Source organism: Rhipicephalus sanguineus, chromosome 1 (genome assembly GCF_013339695.2).
Source record: "Rhipicephalus sanguineus isolate Rsan-2018 chromosome 1, BIME_Rsan_1.4, whole genome shotgun sequence".
Taxonomy (NCBI): Eukaryota; Metazoa; Arthropoda; class Arachnida; order Ixodida; family Ixodidae; genus Rhipicephalus; species Rhipicephalus sanguineus.
The window spans coordinates 210,623,119-210,644,647 of record NC_051176.1 but is presented as its reverse complement, the minus strand read 5'-3'; the positions used below and the strand labels follow the sequence as shown (position 1 = coordinate 210,644,647).

General features: G+C 50.5%; 1 protein-coding gene across 1 annotated transcript in view; it reads left to right on the top strand.

Annotated features, from left to right (window-relative positions):
• Window positions 1-21,529, top strand: part of LOC119381388 (spidroin-1) — a 49,895-nt gene that overhangs the window by 5,014 nt on the left and 23,352 nt on the right. The window contains exon 3 of the mRNA XM_049412413.1: window positions 18,353-18,649. Coding sequence (XP_049268370.1) covers window positions 18,353-18,649 — 297 coding nt within the window. The remainder of the gene's footprint in view (window positions 1-18,352; window positions 18,650-21,529) is intronic.

Below are 21,529 nucleotides of genomic sequence, written 5' to 3'. Positions count from 1 at the left end.
CGTAGTTCCTAATCGGTTAAATCGAAGTACATTGTCCTCTGAGGGGGCCAGAGACTTGACATAACGAGTTTGTGGAAATTTCGTCGAGCCAGTGGCGCCAAAATACGTTAAATGTTCTTTGAGTTCTTTTACGTCACGAATTACAAAGTTCGGCGCGAAATTTAAAAATGAAACCTTGAACTTGGTTTTCTCCTTTAATAATAAACCTATGATGGTGAAATAAACTGCACAAGAGTTCTCCGAGCACACTTTATCAATCTAAACCAATTCATTGTTTCTCTTTAGTGTCCCTTTAAAGACACTTCGTAAAGGAATTTTCACGGATCGCCGAGCCCGTAATTCACCTGACGAAGACCGACGTGGAATTCAAGTGGGAAACGGCGCAAGTCGAGGCATTCCAAGAACTTAAACGACGCCTGCAGACGCCTCCAATACTCGCGCACTTCGACGAATACGCCGATACGGAAATCTACACCGACGCAAGCAGCGTAGGACTCGGCGCCGTACTCGTGCAGAGGACTGACGGACTGGAAAGGGTTATCAGCTATGCTAGCCGGTCGCTGTCCAAGGCGGAAGCCAACTATTTCACAACAGAAAAGGAGTGCCTTGCCATCATCTGGGCTGCATCCAAGTTTCGTCCCTACATCTACGGCAGACCCTTCAAAGTTGTGAGCGACCACCACGCCTTGTGTTGGCTTGCTACCTTGAAAGACCCTTCAGGTCGCCTCGCACGGTGGAGCCTAAGACTTCAAGCATTCGACATAACCGTCGTTTACAAGTCCAGAAGAAAATACTCCGACGCCGACTGCCTGTCTCGCGCCCCCGTCAACCCACCGCCGCAGGACGACCTGGAGGATGACTGTTTCTTGGGAACCATACATGCCGACGACTTTGCCGAACGACAGCAAGCGGACCCAGAACTCAGGGGTCTTGTGGAATACCTCGAGGGCAGGACCGCCGTTGTTCCGAAGGTATTCAAGTGAGGACTGGGCGTCGTTTTTCTTGCGAGATGGCGTTCTTCTGAAGAACTTCTCGCCACTTCGAGCCAACTACCTTCTCGTGGTGCCCTCAGCATTACGACCAGAAGTCCTCCAGGCCCTACACGATGATTCGACGGCCGGACACCCCGGTGTTTACCGCACGCTCGCAAGAATACAGGAAAGGTACTATTGGCCGCACTTTGCCGCCGACGTCGCTCGCTACGTAAGGACATGCCGAGACTGTCAGCGACGCAAGACACCGCCGACAAGACCATCAGGCTTTCTTCAGCCAATCGAACCTCCTCGCCGACCGTTCCAGCAAATCGGGATGGACCTACTGGGGCCGTTCCCAACGTCGACTTCCGAAATAAATGGATCGTCGTAGCTACTGACTACCTCACGCGCTATGCCGAAACAAGGGCCCTGCCCAAAGGCAGTGCCGCCGAGGTAGCCAAGTTTTTCGTGGAGAGCATCGTCCTTTGTCATGGCGCCCCAGAGGTACTTATCACCGATAGAGGTATGGCCTTTATGCTGACCTAACTCAGGCGATCTTGAGGTACAGCCAGACAAGTCACCGTCGGACCACCGCCTACCACCCACATACCAATGGCCTCACCGAGCGTCTAAACAAGACCATCGCCGACATGCTGGCCATGTATGTACGCCGACGTCGAGCACAAGACGTGGGATGCCATCCTTCCGTACGTGACCTTCGCATACAACACAGCAGTACAAGAAACGACGCAGCTATCGCCGTGCAAGTTGGTCTACGGAGGGAGCCCGGGAACTACGCTCGACGCAATGCTGCCAGCTACCACCGACGAAGACAATCTCGACGTCGCCACTTATCTGAAACGCGCTGAATAAGCTCGACAGCTTGCTTGTCTACGCATCAAGAACCAGCAGAGGGTCGACAGCCGTCACTATAACCTTCGACGACGCCACATGGAGTACCAACACGATGACCGCGTGTGGGTCTGGACGCCGATACGTCGACGGGGACTTAGCGAGAAGCTTCTCCGACGATACTTCGGGCCATACAAGGTGCTTCAACGTCTCGGCGCTCTTGACTACGAGGTCATCCCGGACGGCATTACGAACTCCCAGCGACGCCGCGCACGACCTGAAGTCGTGCATGTCGTGTGCCTTAAGCCGTTTTTTGCGCGTTAGCGAACCTCGGGACTCTAGTTTTTCCTTTGTTATTGCAGTTTATTTTTGCATGGTCTTGTTTTTTCCCCCTTCTGTGTTCCGTCACAAGCATCGGGACGATGCTTCTTCAGAGGGGGGCATTGCCACGCCCGCTTCTTGTTTTATTTTTATCTATTCGGACTTGCCAAGCAAAAACGGATAGCAACGCTCGACGCTGACCGCGTCGCAGTTTTCGAGAAGCTTCACGATTGTAGTATAGATCACTTTGTTAAGATTGCGCGCAGGACGCCGTTAGTCTACATTATTCCAGAGCTTGCGCGACTACCAGTGATAAGTAGAGGACGGATTTTTAGGCATTAAAAAAGCTCGTTTTTTTTAAGGCAGGCAAAACAACGTCTTACGCTTCCAAAATCATAAATATAGGCACAATAAATTTTCGCATAAATGCAAATTATTTAAAACGAAGACGTGCGCGACCTCTATCTACGGCAGCAAAACAAAAATGTTATTGCTTAAGATGGCACAAAGGGGCCAACAGTAGAACATAGCCGTGTTCGCAGAACACGGCCTCTCCGGTGCTCTGCTGTTATGATCGGCCTGCCTGGCTTGGCGCCGCTTTGACGCATGAGACGTTGCGGCTAAGACTACCCTGATTTCTTCCGGGTCAGCGGTTCCAGAGATGCCCCAAGAGCGGCGACAACACGAAGGTCGTTCGTCTAATATTCTCAGGTTGTCTGCGCCCCTCGTAAAACCCTTTGGGCACGCCTGACCGACTGACAGATTAGGAAGAGTTGTTGGCCGTCGAGGCGGCTTGCTTTGTCGTCAAGGTGCCCCGGACAAAGGACCCAGCGTCTGGGAACCGTCTGCGGATGCATTTCCCACGTTCCCCGTGGCGCCTTGTTGCCGCTGTTTCCACAATTCGTGGCCTGCCTGGCGCCGCATCCCCATCACTGCAACAGACTACGAAATTGACTTCCACGTAAGACTCAACGTCTTCGTGCTGTGCCGTGTAGTGCGCGGTGGGCAGTGTTTTTCCCTCGCCATGGGACGAACTGGGCGTGCCTCTTTCTCCTTTCGTGGGTTGGGAAGGAGGCGGCGTTTCACCTTTCCCTTTTGGGGGCGAAGGTGAAGATGGAAATTTTCATTGGACTGTCCTGGCCTCTATTGTTCTTTCCTACAGGGAACCCTGGGAAGACCAGGACATAAAATGCGAGCGCCGATGCGCTCCCGACGAGCTCTCACAAGTTCTCTCAAGCTCTCACGAGCTCCGAGAGCTTCCATGATGCTAACCCCATCATGTAGCAACACGCTACCTGTAAATAAACGTTACTGTTAACAGCTCCGGGCTCCTCTCCTCGACATCTCCCCGGGACTCTGGCTGGCTCCGGTCCTCTGGGCAGAACCCCGATCACATCAACTGGATGGCAGCGGTGTGATGCTGCTGACAACTGGAACACATCAACTGGTTAGCAGCAACGGGATGACCCATGCTTGACTCGGGCCTCAACGATATGGTGAGTGCTTGACTTTCTTTGAGTTTTGCCAGGTTTTAGCTTTTGAAGTTTTCTAAATCTCTGTGTAATCTTCTGTGCGTATAGGCTTCGTTGTACCGCTACCATACGTCACAGCTATTCACCATTTTAGCTTTCATGTTCTAAAACTGGCAGTGTTTTACCGTACGTCTAGGCTTCGCTTGTTCGCTACCTAACGTCACGGCGGGTAGAAAGTCCTCACTCGTGAGGACCATGGAGTTGGTAAAGAAGCTAGAGAGACCAGACCTCTTACCACTGTGTGAAGAGCTGGGAATTAAGGTTGGGAGAGAAGAGAGAGAGCCTCAACTGATTAGGGCAATTCAGGAATGCGGTGCGGAGGATGACGAAATTGAGGAGTGCTGGGAAGAAGTAGAAAAAAGGCAAAAAGAGGCCGAGAGAACCAAAAAGTGGGCCGAGGAAAACGAAAAAAGGGCCGCGGAAGTACGTAGGAGGGTGTCGGTAAAGGCGGTAGACCTTTTGCAGCCGTTCGAAGTCGGCTTGGACATCGCACTTTTTCTTGTGAATTTTGAGCGGGCATGCGAGGATGCCGGGTTCCCCCTCGAAAGTTGACCACGAGAATTGCTAACACTTCTCCCGCGCGAAGCCGCCGCTGTGATGACTAGACTCAGCAGAAAGGACGCTGAAGCGTATGACAAGGTCAAAGAGGCGCTGTGTAGCAATCGTCGCTTGTCACCAAAAGCATTCCGACAGCGTTTTAGGCATACGCGCAAAGCTAGGGAATCAGACGAGACCACAGCCGTAGCGAGTAGCTCAAAAGAGAAGCAGAAGGCGTTTGAGGCTAGAAAGCCGGTCGTCTGCCGCCGTTGCCAAGAGCCTGGTCATCTTTCGTTCGCCTGCCGAAAGCCTAGGAACGTTCTCTCTTTGGTGGACAGCAGCGACATTAAAGGAGCAGAGAGCGCTAAAGATCCACAGGTCGATAGCCAGGTAGAGATTGTGGGATCGTTCGGACTACCCGTTACTGAGGCTGCCGGGTCACAAAACCTGCCCAAGCATAATCCCTCTTCGAATGACTCGGATATGCTTCTGAGAAAGGGCCTTTGTTTTGGTGACCATACGGTGACAGCTTTGACGCGTCCGACAGCTCGTAAGTCCGCTGCTGAAATGAAGCACAGCGCGATTCAGGAAGGGTTAAACGCTGCTAATCCTGAAGTTGATAGCCGCGTCGAGAGTGAGGGACCTTTCGGACAGCTCGAAACGGAGGTTGCCGTGTCACAAAACCTACCCAAGCATTGTCTCTATTTGACTTCGGGTCACTCAGAGAGGCTTTTGAGTAAGGGTCTTTGTTTTGTTGACCACAGGGTTGCAGCTTTGATGCGTCCGAGAGGCCAGAAGGAAAGGAAAAGCGCAGCACATTGTACGCGGAATCGGTCGGGGGATGGATTGATGCGCAATCATCGAGACAGTAAGCGCGATACAGCTGACGTGCGGGTTGATGCTGATGAGCATCGCAGGCGGACGAAGGGCTCCAGAGTTTGCACCAAGAAGCGGGCAAAAAGGAGAAAGCGTCCGAAAGGCAGAAATGCAGCGAAGATGCAGCGTGTGAGAAAGTGCTTCAAACGTCGGCACAAAAAGGCGAGAAAGGTGCGATTGTCACCATTGACAGGTTTCTACGGCATGCGTCCGAGCCGTCGAAAGAAAAAGAAAAGAGAAGCGCATGGTTCGCAGAGGGGGTCGGAGGGCAAAGGAGCTTCCCATTGTCCTTTTCGCGGAACGTTGAAACAGGTGCGACACCCCGAGGTCGGTGACCTTCGCGAGGTGGCAGGAGGCGACAAAGACATGTCCGCTTCGAGGAATGTAGTGAGGTTCGACGAGGGGGTGATTAACTTTCATGCGTATCGTACGCCCCGCTTGACGAGAAAAGCCTTTTGGGCGCGACCACCGCGAGTGCGCCTGAAAAGTTGTTGAGCAACAACTGTTAACTTTTCATGGAATCTCGGCTCAGGATTTGCGGAAAGATTTTTTTTGTTTGTTTGTTGATTTTAGTTAGGAATTAATTTTCCTTGTAGCGCTCGCGACTCTTGCGGTTTAGTTCAGCTAGTATTGAACATTGTTTTCTTTAGCGCTCTATTGTTTTTTTTTTTTTTGTTAGCCGATATGCATTCTGCAGTTAGCTATCCAAAGGTTAGTGACACGCATCCAAGCGAGTTAAGGGCTTAAGAGATGGGTGCCATGAATAGGATTACGACAGCTGACTTCAAAAGGAGTTGGTGGCATTTCCGTTGCGTGTCATGTGTGGACGCAGTGTGTCCCACGTGTTGGATGGCGGAACCGTAGGTAAGCTCGAAGCTTGCGAGAAGGATAGGCCAGGATAGGCTTTGTGCGAGTTTTTGCAGAGCCGCTTGGTGGGTCTTGTGAGACCGGTTGCGGTGGTTTCGATGAATGCGACAAGCCCATGGATTTACCACGTTTCTTTTTAGTAACATCGGCGCATGTGTGACGAGAATTACGGCCGTCAACAGTCTCAGTCGCTTCAACAGGACAAGGTGAACTGCGAGAGGCAGCAACTCGGAAACACCGACCAAGATGTTACACGCATACTGATACCGATGTTGTTTGCAGCCATCAAAGCCCTTGTCCGCGCAAATCCCTCGTCAAGAAGTCTCCCAGAGGTGGAAGCAATCCTTACAATGGAGCCGCTGGTGTCGACGTTTTACGCTCCGCAGGGGCGCGCTCCCTCGCAGTATTAATCATGGCTTCCCCAACGACATCTTCACCTGAACTGACCATCCATACAATCTTTCGCACATGCACCATATTACAGTGGAACGCTCGCGGGCTTCGCTCGAAGCTTTCGGATTTCCGACAACTGGTGCGAGCGTACCAAATCCCTTTCATCATCATCTCTGAATCACGCGTCGGACCCCATTTCAGAATGAACGGATATTATTTTCATCACTCAAAACGACCTGACAATATCAGTAGGCTACTAATAGGCTTCCGCAGAGATATTCCGGCCTCCGAGATCGACATCCCACCCCACAGCGACAATGAATATGTGTGCGCCATTACATTAATAGGTAAACAAGAATACACCCTGATTGGAGTATACCTGGAGCCAGGCAGGCCTTTCGACGCTTCAAGACTTGAAAACTTGATTTCAAGGACACCTTCTCCACACATCATTTGTGGAGATTTCAATGCCCACAATGAAATCTGGGGCAGCTCACATACTTGTGCGCGAGGAGCCAAGCTCGCAGAACTACTTTCAAAGCATTCAATTGAACCTCTAAATGACGGCAGCATCACCTACCTACGAGGAACTACGTCTACCAGCAGCATCGACGTGACCTTCGTAACAAGCTCAGTTGCCCGTAATTTTCACTGGTGCACCGACTTGGAAACACGTGGGAGTGACCACTACCCAATAATGATATCAGCTGTGGGTGCGAAGACGTCATCAAGGAAACTAGTTACAAGATTTACAGATTGGGATGCATACAAAGACGCCGCTAGCAAAGGAATCACTGCTGCAACCAAGGACGACGAATTACTTTCTACGATGGCTCATTGCCTAAGAGAATGCACACGAGTTTCATCTAAGAATGACAGATTTCCGTCAAACGACGAGGAGTTTGGAAAACTGTGTGCCATTCGCAGGCGAGCTGAAAGGAAAGTATTGCGCACAAAGTGTCTTGAAGACCTTCGAGCCTGCCGACGGACACAGCGTCATATCCGACGTTACCTGGATAAACGTAGCTGGCAAAGATGGCGTGACTTTTGCTCCACGCTGGATGTTCGTCAACCGGTAGCTAAAATCTGGAGGGTCTTTAGAGGCATGCACACGCCACTCCAACAGCTTCACCCTTTCGCCGCACTCTCTTTCCACGAACGAAAATCCCTCAAAGAACTCTCAGAAGGATACTGCGCACTGCTATCAGAAGCAACTTCAATGCCTTGGACCTCTTCCGCAGCCAATCAGCCTGATAACTCACGAGCGGCAGTGCCAGCATTGGACTTGCCTTTTACAATTGAAGAACTGAACACTGCTATCAGTGAATCGAACAGGCACACATCACCCGGCCATGACGAAATAAGCTACGAAGCCATCGCAAAACTACCCCACACCTCCCGCCTACGACTTCTGGAATATTATAATTCTTCATGGCTGTCTGGCGAGGTCCCTGCAGAATGGAAACTCGCGAAAATAGTGCCCATTTTGAAACCTGGTAAACAGCCAACAAGCTACGTCTCTTTCCGGCCCGTCGCCCTGCTGAGTTGTGTTGGCAAGCTTATGGAGAGAATGATTCATAAACGAGTGACATGGTTCTTAGAAAGCCACGACAAATTTCCCCAAGAAATGAACGGGTTCCGCCAAGGGAGGGCAGCTATCGACAATGTCATCACCCTCGTCTCTTCACTTGAAGAGGGCCTCTTTGCTGGACGCATACCGATAGCTGTCTTCCTAGACATCAAAGCAGCTTTTGACTCAGTCTTTCACCATGCCATTCTTGCAGCCATGGACAGCCTTGGCCTCGGAGGAAGGTTGTACAAATGGATTGAGAGCTACCTAAAAGAAAGGAAGATATATATGAGCACTCCAAACGGTCCCACACAGTTCTACTCAGTAGAGAAGGGCGTACCCCAGGGTGCTGTGCTCAGTCCGCTACTTTTCAACCTCACCCTGATACATATAACAAGGATATTGCCGCGAGGAGTGCATATCACGATTTACGCCGATGATATCTGTATCTGGAGCGCTTCAACTTCGCGGTACATCACCAAACAACGCCTTCAAAAAGCATTACGGAACCTCTCCACGTATTTGGCTCCCCGAGGTCTACACTTTTCTCCAGAAAAGAGCACAGCCATCGCTTTCGCGAGAAAGAAAATGACCAAGTATCCGCTCCTCCTCGGTGGACGGCCGCTGACCTATGTACGGTCTCAGCGATTTCTTGGAATAGTCATCGACAGAAATCTTTCCTGGTCTCCTCAGGTGAAGAAACTTCGAGCGAGGCTAGTTGCAGCAACGCAACTCTTCAAATTCATGGCGGGGACACGATGGGGGTGCAATTGCCGCTCAATGGTACTACTTGAGAAAGCGTACATTGAAGGTACCTTGCGCTATTGCCTACCGGTGCTTCACCGATTATCACCAGCAAACAAGAGAACTTTAGAAGCCGCACGAAACAATTGCCTGCGAATCTGTCTAGGCCTTCCGAAGAGCTCATCAACCTCGGGAACTGTAGCGGAAGCAGGATGTCTTCCGCTAGAAGTTATCGCTACTCAAGAAACCATGCGCACTCATTTTCGACATCTCATACAAGGGAAGAAAAATGTTCTGTACCGCGCACATCTTACCCACAGCAATTCTGCATTCGGACAAGCCGTGCAAAAGCTGCAACTTACTGCTATTCGACAGCCACTGCAAACAATGCCTCCGAGATTTCCTCCTTAGACACTTTCGCCTCTTGATATAAAACCATTTGTGCCAGGCATCAACGGAGCAAAGAGACGCATCTCACAGACCGCACTGCTGCAGACTACTCTCCTCTACTTAGCCGAGCACTATACCCAGCACACTCATATTTATACTGACGCCTCCACCACTCAGGAGACGTCATCCTATGGCCTCTATGTCCCCTCCACAAGACAAATGCTATCTTATCGGCTACAGAGGAGGACATCCTCGACGACAGCAGAACTTCATGGCATCAAAGAAGCTGTCCTCTATATTCTACGTCAAACGCCGAACCGATGGGTGGTCCTCACCGACTCCAAGGCAGCTCTTCAGATACTGTTCAACCTCTTAAAGAAAACAAATCATCATCCGATTTCATTTGATATAGCGTACTTACACCACTTGGCTGTTACCACAGGCAACTTTATCACATTTCAGTGGATACCAGCTCATTGCGGTATTCTGGCCAACGAAAAAGCGGATGAAGCGGCACGCAAAGGACTTCAAAACCGAAATTATAGGCGAACCTATTTCACTAAATCTGATGCTTCCCAGCTGGCTAAGAGACTTGCTTCCGAAGAAAACAAGAGGCTCTGGAACCTTTCGACACATCATTATGCTTTCCTCTATTCTATCGACCCACATCTAAGAACAAGACTCCCATGCAGAATTCCTCGACACCTTGAAACTCTGTACCATCGTCTTCGACTAAACAGTGCTTATGGAAACAGTCTACGGCACCGCTTCGGTCAAACCGAAAGTCCGTACTGTAATAACTGTGGCTCTATAGAAACTGTCGAGCATATTTTGTTGGAGTGCCGAGCGTATGCCGAAGAGCGTGCGCTCTGTGAACATTGCATGCATATGCTGACCGAAAGAACTTTCTCAATTGACTGTGTCTTGGGCGCTTTACCCCGCGCCACGCAACAGAGACAAGCGATGCAACTACTCTTCAGATATTTAGAGAGCATCGGTCAGCTCGACAAACTTTAATGACACCTTGAGAGCACGTAATGTCACTGTCAGCACACGTCCCCGCCCAAGATACAAAAAACTCAGTTTGTGTTTTTACCTCTTTTTTATTCTATTTTAACTTTTTATATTTTTTTCTATATCTCTCTCTCTCTTTGTGTCTTTCAGTCCCCAATCCCCTTCCCCACGCAGAGTAGCAAGTCAGCGAATTTACACACGCCGGCTAAATTCTCTGCATTTCAATAAAGAGCTCTCTCTCTCTCTCTCTCTTTGCAGAGCCGCGCGAAAATTATTTTTGTTTGTTTATTGTTCTTTCCGCGTGCGTTCTGTGTAGGAGCGAATAGGGAAGCGTGAGTCGCTTGGTTATTTGTAAGAATTGTCGTCGCAAAAGCTGAGGTTTGTTGTTTGGACCACGATGTTGGGCAAGTGTCAGTAACGCTGTTGACCCGGCCGTGCCTTTCCAGTTTAACCCCAAAGCTTTAGACACATTTTATTTGTATTTTGAGTTCGTGACATGTAATTAGTGTATTGTGTAAATCACTCCCTTTAGTTATTGTATCGCCCGTAGCACCTGCGTGCCTTAGAGGATGTGGCTTTCTCTGGAAACGATACAAAACGTTAGGCTGTTGATTTGCTTCGCACGTAGTAGGTCTGAGTTTGTTATGGCTTCGTTATCTGATTCTTGATTTTCACGAGTGAGCGCACCAATTGTAAATTTCTAGGGAGTTTTACCAAAACTGTAACCTGGCATTTCTCGAGGTCAGTTGGGTGCTCTATATGTTTGTTGTGCCTCGGGTCTTGCGTGGTTCGTTTCTGGCGTTTGCTGGCCATGGCTCAGGTCCAGAGATTGGTGCAGCCTGCGTCAACGTCTACAAGGGAGCAGATCTACGGTCTCTGCGGAGTGCTTTGGTGCTGCAACCCCTTCGAGACCTCCTGTGACGGTGGACGGGCTGTTATGATCGGCCTGCCTGGCTTGGCGCCGCTTTGACGCATGAGACGTTGCGGCTAAGACTACCCTGATTTCTTCCGGGTCAGCGGTTCCAGAGATGCCCCAAGAGCGGCGACAACACGAAGGTCGTTCGTCTAATATTCTCAGGTTGTCTGCGCCCCTCGTAAAACCCTTTGGGCACGCCTGACCGACTGACAGATTAGGAAGAGTTGTTGGCCGTCGAGGCGGCTTGCTTTGTCGTCAAGGTGCCCCGGACAAAGGACCCAGCGTCTGGGAACCGTCTGAAGATGCATTTCCCACGTTCCCCGTGGCGCCTTGTTGCCGCTGTTTCCACAATTCGTGGCCTGCCTGGCGCCGCATCCCCATCACTGCAACAGACTACGAAATTGACTTCCACGTAAGACTCAACGTCTTCGTGCTGTGCCGTGTAGTGCGCGGTGGGCAGTGTTTTTCCCTCGCCATGGGACGAACTGGGCGTGCCTCTTTCTCCTTTCGTGGGTTGGGAAGGAGGCGGCGTTTCACCTTTCCCTTTTGGGGGCGAAGGTGAAGATGGAAATTTTCATTGGACTGTCCTGGCCTCTATTGTTCTTTCCTACAGGGAACCCTGGGAAGACCAGGACATAAAATGCGAGCGCCGATGCGCTCCCGACGAGCTCTCACAAGTTCTCTCAAGCTCTCACGAGCTCCGAGAGCTTCCATGATGCTAACCCCATCATGTAGCAACACGCTACCTGTAAATAAACGTTACTCCGGGCTCCTCTCCTCGACATCTCCCCGGGTCTCTGGCTGGCTCCGGTCCTCTGGGCAGAACCCCCGACTACATCACTGCCAACACCCTCTAAGGTGTTGGTTCTGCATGGCGAGTCAAGTGTCCACTGTCGAATCAACACACTACTGACAGTCTTTTCGACATGACTGAGAAGGGCAGAGCAGGAGCAGATAGCCAGATCGCTAAAAGACCACAAGGGATGGATACCTCGTACTGGTCGGGTTGAATCGCGTAGAGCCAATTTCTTTCCTGGCAGTGAACCACTGGCGTAGCCAGGCCGTTGGGGGGGGGCTTCGGGGGTTCAACCCCCCTTCCTAAACTTTTCAGTTTTGCATGTATATATATATATACACGCACACATACAAACGCGCGCATGAACGTATTCATAAAGTATGACTGAACCCCCCCCCCCCTCGCCCTCGGAAAAAAATTTCTGGCTACGCTACTGCAGTGAGCACCTTACAAAGTAAATTACAAACAAAACAAAAGCCCGTGCACAACATATTTATCTTTATTAACACGAAAGTGTTTTATGCCGGGGTCCACCAGGTACATCCGTCACGGATATGACGTTGATAAAATGGACGCCAACGGGTGAGAAAGAAAAAAATCCAAGAAAAATATACCCCGCTGGGAATCGAACCCACGACGTTGCGGCCACGACGACAAGCGCCTGACGCTCTACCGACTAAGCTAACTCGGGAGATGCTAGACACGGCGCGAACGCGCCTTACATCTTTCACACATTCTCTTTCGCGGCGGGCGGAGCGGGGCGGTGCCGCCGTCTGTGAGATGTGAAAAGAAGTAATGCTTCACGATCGACACTTACTATCGCTTACTCCGAGATTGCACGCGATATCGGAGGTCATGGTTAAAGCGTCTCGATGCCAGAGAGGTAAACTGGCCGAGCTGGCGTCGCCGAGGCACCCTTGACGCTGTTACGTTCTTTGCCTTTGGCTTCGTGTTAGCGTGCGTCGGCTCATCGGAGTAGTGCAGCGTCCACGTGCACCAACGGGATTTCTCCGCCGCCGACTACTTCAATTGCGAGAGCACCGACTAACAAAACTGCTGCAATATGCGTTGCAGAAAGGACGCGATTTCGACGGGCGAATGTCGTGCCTTGGTGGAGCGAGACAGAGGCCAGCGGGACGCACGCGTTTGCGGCTCAGGCTACGAACCTCTACCTCCTGTGTTGCTGAAGCGCAGTGTGTGTTATGTATGCATGAGCACAGGCGTCGGCTACCCATTACTAGAAAGCGCACACCGTGCCGTTTCTCTCGTTAATTGACGACGCTTTGAAGAAGTGCATACCGGGTACCAGTGTTTATTATGAGCTTGTTGATATCATCCTTACGCGGGATTCACGATTCGCTGTGTCCAAAAATATGTTCACACCGTCAGCTACCACAACGGTTTATTCATGATCATGGGCGTTAGTCGTCGCGATAGAGACATGCTGTCAACATGGGTGCATCCACGTCAAACGGTGCTATTCGCGGCGAGATCGACCTATAGGTGGCAGCACCGACACCCCGCTAGTGTGGATACTGGTTTCGTGTGGTGTGTGTAGAAGTGCACGGGGCTTCTGTTTTCACATCGTGATTTTGTGTTCCGTACCCGCAGAAAACTCTTCGTTATCGATGGTGAGGTTTTGTTCGGTGCCACAATGCCGCACATACTGCACAGAGCCAGGGATAAGCTTCCATTTCTATCCCACCGACGCGGAACGTCGCCGACTGTGGCTCGTTAGGCTTCGTAACGGCAGGACGCCTTCCATGTACGCGATGGTGTGCAGCAAGCACTTCGACGACGGTGCATTCGCGTTCGCAGACGAGAAAGAATGGCGAGTAGTCAGCGATAACTTCGCTAATGTGTGCATTTATATGCTTGTTGCTGCGGTGCACTACGAGCGTGAAGACGGTCGCAGTAAGCGAACGCTCAGGGAAGCTTCCCTGTGCTTTGATTTTCCTACACTTCCCTAGGAAAATTAAGCGAGAATCAATCGAGAAAGAAGAAAATTAATTCATGGAACTTATTCTTTGTCATTCATGTACCGTCTGCGCTGTGAATGCAAAGTTTGTTCGCGCTTGGCTATGAGTCTGTTTAAACGAGAGTCCCCGAGCCCTTTTTGTAGTTCGCGCATGTTCCATTGTGTTTGCACGGCCGCGAGAACAAGGGCAAGTACGTGCACCGAAACGCGGCAAGTGTGTATGCATGATCTGGTGCATAGTAAAGGGTATCGTTTTATGAGCCCTCACACGCCACGTAAGCGATGAAAATGCGCGAGCGAGTTTATCGCCACTGCTTGTCTTGATGAATATATTTTTAGGGGCGAAGCTCCTTAAAGCGGCACCCGTTCGTCCCCGTCGTAGTGCGGTAGTGCGTAACCAGTCTTAACGCTAGTACCAGATCTTGACCTCCAAGGTGGTGCCGGTGGGAGATTTCTCCTGTGCGTTGTTGAACAATAAAAAATTCGCAGCGTGCGCGTTAACTAAAAGCCGAATTCTGTCTCTCATTCCCCATTAGCAGCCATTGGCATGTTCCAGTAGGAAACGTTAGTAGAAGTAGAAGTGTAAGTGTTAGCTAAAAGCCGACTTCTTCTGTCTCTCATTCCCATTAGCAGCCATTGTTTACCTCCAAGGTAGTGCCTGGTGAGATTTGTCCTGTGCGTGATTAGACAATAAAAATTTTGTTCAAAACGCCGTTGATCGATGAAATAAACCAACGAAAGACGCCAGATGTTTTCTAAAAGCAAAACGAAAAGACGCCAGGTGTTTCTAAAGCAAAACGAAAAGACGCCAGCTTCTTAACGAAAGACGCCATATGTTTTCTAAAGCAATGGTTTTCTAAACAATGAAAATTCACACCGTACATGTAAAATTAAAGTGAGCTGCAAGTCGTCATAACTCTCATCGAACCTTTAGTATAAACGCGCCCGATCTCACGTCGGTGATGATGTACTGGGGAGAATTCACGGAAGATTCACGGTTTACCGATGAACCTCCGCAGCTTCGCCCACTCATCATCATTCACTCCGTGGATATGCTGTGATCTTTTTCTCGCTCGCTCTCTTTTTCTAAGGCTTTTCGCGGAAGAGATTGAGGCCTGACGCACTTCCGACACTGAGCTTGCCAAAGCGCAAATTTGACAGGCATAAGCTACCTCGCAAGTACACGGGTGTCTTTGTATGCATTTCGCCACAAGTTATAACTGCGCAAAGCAACTCAGACAATTTAAGTACCGAAGTGTCAGACGTGACTTGACAGAAATATTTCTCTGCAGTGGGACCAGGACCGTACACAACTAAAGCTCGTCGCGTAACCTGTAAACGACAGTCCCGAGTTATGCACCTAACCGCAACGCGCAAGTGCATGAGAGCCTTTTTTTTTAACCACCGAGCCGCTAAAATGCTATATTCACATGAAATTTAATACCTCTCATCTTTAGGACCACGCCAAGTGCACTTTGCAATGCGCTTGAACCACAGAGCGGCACCTACACTGATATGACTCTCGTGAACGGACGGTACGACGACCACACACAGCACTCTCGACAAGTGCACTCACTGATCTTATTACAGTACATATACAGCCGATCAAAGCAAAATGCTTCTTTACATGTTGTTAGACATACGTACGAGCGGTTAAAGTTGCACCAACGCAACGGAACAAACCGCCTTTTGAGGCCCTGCATGACGTACGCGCACATGCAAACACAACGCGGCTAGCAGACGACGCATGGAGCAATCCACACTGGGCGCGCTTCAGCCAGTAGCCGCCAGGCGGCGACTCCGCTCGATCTCGCGGCCAATAGCTGCCAAACACGAATAGACATTGTACAAGCTCACATATGTCACTACACAATAAGCACTACTTCTGTGAAGACACGTTTCACTTTCGTGTTATACCGATTCCTATAACGGAGGGATCAGCCATGTTTTTTTTCTTTTTTTGCTCTTCACTCTTCTTTCCGCTGACGACTCTCCGCGGTCTCGCATTTGCCAACCGCTCGCGCCGTGTCAGCGCGGCGGCGAATGCTCGCCGGCATGTCCCACTTCATTGCTTCTAGCTGTTGTTTCCGGGAGTTGGCTGAACTAGAGGACTAGGTTGAACCCCAAACAGTTCCGAACAGTCAATGTTACCCGGTAACATGAATAACGGTCCCGAACTGCACTTGCAAGCGAAACTTGAGGCTAAGCAGTGTTCATATAAGCGCCAATTTTGAAAATAGGCATTTATAGGCATTTGTAAGCATTTAGGCACAAACGCCAAAAATAGGCATTTATAGGCACTGTAAAAACACTATAAAAACCCTTCTTAACCTCTAATTCATGCTCATATATCAAAGTGGCGCGATAGGAACGCAAGGAACAAAATAGGCATTTGCCTAAAATCCGGTCTCTAGTGATAAGATTGGAATGTTGATGGACGACGCGTCCCAGCCATAAGCAGTTTATCGACGGCCGACGTCCTGTTCGCCGCTATCAGTGTACAGCGTGTATTGCTGTAGTTTGGTTTTCATTTCCCGGCCACAAGTTCGGCCAAATAAAGGGTTTCATCTTGAACGCGCCGACTGCTGTCTTCGCGGACGTCACGACCCCGTGACAATATACAGACACACATACATGAAGCATGGTTGGACCCCCCCCCCCCCCCCCGAAAAAAGTTTCTGGCGACGCTATAAATACTGTATTGCGACAAAAAGAAATGCGACCAGGGCGACGTCTACGCACTTCGCATTGCTTTTCAGGCGGTTGAAACCTGGCTGGTAATGAGAAGACGCTAGGGTCATCCATGTCCGTGATACATTCTAGGACGACCCTTGCGTCTTTTTATTGCCGCCGTGGTAAGAGCACAACGAAAACGAATGCGAACAGCGGAGCACTAACGCGCCGCGCTGTGCGCATTTCTTTTCATCGCCCCTGTACAAGTTCAGTATGGGTGCTGGCGCACCATACTCAGACCTCCTACTATAGGTGACAATAGTTTACAGATATGTAAACTCAGTGGCGTAACTAGGCTGTTATTCGGAAATTAGGTGTGTGTGTGTGTGTGTGTGTGTGCGCGCGCGCGCGCGCGCGCGTGTGTGTGTGTGTGTGTGTGTGTGTGTGTGTGTGTGTGTGTGTGTGTGTGTGTGTGTGTTGGGGGAGTGGTTCCGACCAGTGTTGCGGAGTTGCCACTCCGGAATCATTCCACATTTTCGCAACCCCGGAATGGAATGGGGACAACGCTTGGAGGAATGGAATGGGAATGGAATTAAGCGCCTTTTGCACGGAATGGAATGAGAATGAAATTAGGTCTTTTTCCGAGAATAGAGCACGTTTTTGTCTATGCAGTGTTTTTCAAAATTCAAACATTAGTAAGTCACAGCCTCGAATTTAATAATAAAGCAGTGTTTTCAAAATGGTTTGGCTGATTACAAGCACCGTGCATTTATAAGCAACGCGCCTGCCACAATGCTCTCCTTATACACTGCGTTGCTCCGAAGTTTGTCTCTATTCTTCGCGTAACCGCGGTTCTGTGCTGTTGATATCCGTCGTGCGAAACTACGGCGGCGGTATAGCACCCTTCCTTACGCCTTGTGATTTTGTTCCCCTTGTGGACCCAATAAAGTTGTTTCACTCACTCACTCAGCGGCGCCTCAAGTACCTACTGACTCCGCACCCTTCACCTCATGGTTTTTGCTTCTGTCGCCGACCCGTTGGCGACTCGGACTCATATTCGCAAAAGCGCTTCCCTAAGTTGTGATGTGTATTGACGCTGGCGCAATGCTTATGTTCACTGCAAGCTTTCGTATACCAGGTTGCCCGCCTTTTCACCTCATACTCCCCCCTCCCCGCACCCTTTTGCAATACTGTGCCCCTGTCTAGGCGCTCCAGACGCCTGGCAAAACTGCTTCTTGAACTGCGCTATATTTCGATAACGTACTTACATAAGGCTGTACGTTATCGAAATAAAGTAGTTGTGAGTTTGCGCATCATCTTGTGTTGTTTTTCCTTGTTTCTTGGTCCGTGTCCACCGGTAGCGCACTACAAGAATGAATACTTTCACTTGACCTTGGTAACGTGTTTTATGTACTTTTCCAGTTCTTAATGCATCTGATAACATCAGCTTTATGTTCATTCTTAGCTCGATAAAGCTATGAAGGTGTCTTTCCTACAATGAGGAATTAGAGGAATGGAATTGAGCTGCCCGGCCATTCCCAGGGTGGCAATCGGCTAAGTTTTTTCATTACGAGGAATTGAAAGGAATGGAATTGTGGTAAGTTCTAATTCCCCGGAATGAAAGTGGAATGTAATGGACGCGCCCATTCCGCAACACTGGTTCCGACTAGCCTTTATGTATGTTCGTGCGTGTGTTTCTATGTGTGCATATATGTAAATAACGAAAATTCCGGGAAAAGCTTAAATCATTCACCTCCCCCCCCCTCCCCCAACGGCCGACCCCCCCTTTGCCGTGAAAGCGTTTTTATTATTAATGCTCAGCTACAAAGCTGTAAATGCGACGGATTAGAAAAAAATCCAAGGGGGTCTGAGAGGTATAAGATTACTCACTTGCTCGCACATTCACCTTCACTACGCAGAAGCACGGCCACAAGCCCGGCTACCACCTGAACGTCGGCCAAGTGCACAGCAAGAAAGGCTGGGATGGACCCGGCTATAGGAAGAAGGGATGGGATGCCCTCGACTCAAGCAACCTGCCCTACAGCAGCTACTCGGCGGGGCCCTACAGCTCCTATGGCAGCCAGAACTACCAGAGCATGTTCCGCGGCGCCCACGGGCTGTCTCTTGGCCACGCGTCGTCGATGTACTCGGAAGGGCTACAATCCTACGACTACAAGGACGCGGCCTCCTTTGGCTACCCCTTTTCTGGCTATCAGGTTAGATGTGTACTAATGTGAAAGCGAGTTACGCCACTGTTTGCCGCTCGCTTGTATACTATGAGCGTCCCCTTTATAACGGGGCGGTGACCTATGCGCCACCAAGCTCGAAAAGAAACTTTATTGTTATTATTGTCATTTAATTCGGCCTAATGCCTTGCCTACTTCAAAAACTCACATTTCAATCGGTGTGGACGTCGTCACGATTGGCGTGATCGGTGTCATTTTGCGGCTGGTTTTCATGTTGCCGAAGAAGTTTTCTGAAGTGTAGCTTTTTCTAGCGCTGGCTGCGCATGCCTGACTGAAAGTACCTGTTTAAAGGACCCCTCACCACCCCGAGTTCAAAGACGAGGAAGTGGTTTCTTTCTCGCCTTCGCTACCCTTCCTACAGGCGATATCTCCTCCTCGCCACTTATTTCTCAAAATCACGTGTACAAGCACTAAGCGTGGAGCCTATCAGGATTTCGCGCTTGTCGGCTACACGCTGTTATATCCGAATGCGCAGATGAAAACACACACAAAAAAAATTAACTCCATCTTCCCAAAGGGAACCCTGATGGGATGCGAAGCAGCAGCGTTGCGCACGGGTGGCGTCACGGGTTGAACGGCGCTAACGCGGGTGCTGCGGTGAGCGCTGGAAGATTCGTTTGAAGCGATGGCTGGCGTAGGTCTTGTCGTTTCTTCAGAGTGGACACGGGCGCTGGACCGGAGCTGGCGCGCGTTTCGCCTCGACTACCACGGCCTTGTGATCGGTGAAGTGCACGCTGAGAGTTTCCTGCCGACATTCGACGTCGAAGTTGAAGCGAGGGAGAGGTTGAAACATGTTTCAACGCGTACGTACGTTAGGCGCGCGTCAGGTTTATTGCGCGTGAACCGACGAGTCGGCGGTGTAGCGAGCGGTGGTCGCGGTAGCGGAGCGAGCGGCGGTAGCGGCAGGTGCTGCGGGCGAACGGACGAGGCGGCAGCGTGAGTGATTCTTCATTTCATTAAACAGGAAAGAACGAGGAAGACGGTAGGAAAGAGGGGAGGAGTGCACGATAACTGTCTCTCAGTGAGGACACCTTAACCGAAACACTCGCGGGGGATGGGAATGAAAGAGAGAGCGTGAGGTTAGTATAATGAAAAAACAAGGAAACAGTAAAAAAAAGTAAGTGAAAGCTGATAACTCGCGAAGAGGCTGGGGAAGCGCTAGTTCACCGTGTCGAGCGGCTAGAAAAGACGCACGATCAGGTTCGCGTCCTCCAGGTAGGAGACTAGGGCTGTAAGGGCGGCACGGCGGCGATCCTCGTGGCCGGTGGGATACAGGAAGTCCTGCAGGGTCGCACAGGGCAGTCCGACGAGGCGGTACTCCGTGACGAGCCGCTTCCGTGCGTCATCAAGTGCAGGACACTCACAGAACAAATGATTCGCTGTTTCCACCGCACCGCAATCGACGCAGTCCGGTGCAGCCGCGTCGCGGAGACGATATTTACGTTCCGCGGGCCACACAGAACCGGTGCTCAGAGCGAGGAGGAGCGCGCGATCGCGGCGGGTGAAACAAGTTGCAGGAATAGGGGGAGGGGGGCGTCCAGCGGCGATCCGCGCGTCAGGATGCTCGCGTGCTAACTCTCGACGAAAGTTGATGCGCGCAGAGTCCAACGACGTGGCGTAATCCGTCAGCGGGGTCGCGGCGCAGTGTGCTCGCTTTGCGAGCTCGTCCGCTGCCTCATTGCCTGCGATGCGGCGCATTCGTACGGACGCACGGAGGGACAGTGTTACACAGGCTAGTCAAAGAGCTGCTTCGCATCTAAAAGTGAAATCAGTTGATCGCGCACGATAGTCATGCGAGACAAGGAAGAACGGGTGGGCGGCTGCATGGAAAAGCAGTGTAGGAGACAATTCACAGCTGATATTTCGTGTATATGGACCAATTGAGAGTATCTACCGTAATGACGTCACGTGAATCCCTGTTCTTGCGTCACAATGTGCGCCTGAAAGGCGAGAAACGCCAGGAGATAATAACGCGCTCGTTTTTTGTATCTTCAGAGGCTGTGAGAGGCGCTTTAAAGTACGTGGACTGGGCTTAACTCTAGGCCGATAACGACTTCGAGAAGATGCCGACGGCAATGAACGATCGAGTGTATTCAGCAAACTGCCGTGTCGTTTTGAGGCCATTCAACAGCCTACGCCGACAATGATGCAACCGACGACTGCCGTTGTTCGGCCGGTCCCGGTGCGATCGGCGACTGAGCGAACGGAGAATGTGATAGCGTGGGAATACACTTTCAAATTTAATGTGCACGGACTCTAGCTCTCCTTCCACAGTTAGCGCAAATGAGCCAAACGCCACCGAGCATGCCACCGAACACTTCAAACGCGACCGAGAAATGCGAAGATCGAAAGTGATTTCAGAATTAGAGCACCGGTGTGTATGTCCGTCGCGCGCTGTATTTTAAGTAATGATTACATACTAGGAACGTAAGCGTGAAATCGAGGCTCGTAAACGTGAGCTGAGTAATCGAGTTTTACACGCAACATTATAAAGAATAGAAAGAAAGCGAAAAAAAAAAGGAACTAGCATTGTTGCGTGAGCGCGGCTCCTACGTGGACGGAGAGTGGCTTTCCCGCAATAACTTTTGAACCCAAGACGGCGTGCCTTGGAGCAACTCTGGCTCTTTTAAGAGAGTCTGTGCAGTAATGCTATCCTTAAAGGCCCCTTAAAGTCATTGCAACGGGAAAAGTACCGCGATCGTTTTCTCTTAGCCGCCGCGCCTTTCCGTGACTGCAGATGCGCTTTCCACAGTCACGCGGTCATTTGACGCCATGAATGGTGCGCCTTACTCGCCTCCGCTCGCCTCACTTGTTTCTCGAATACTCGAACAGAATATTTTTATTATTTCT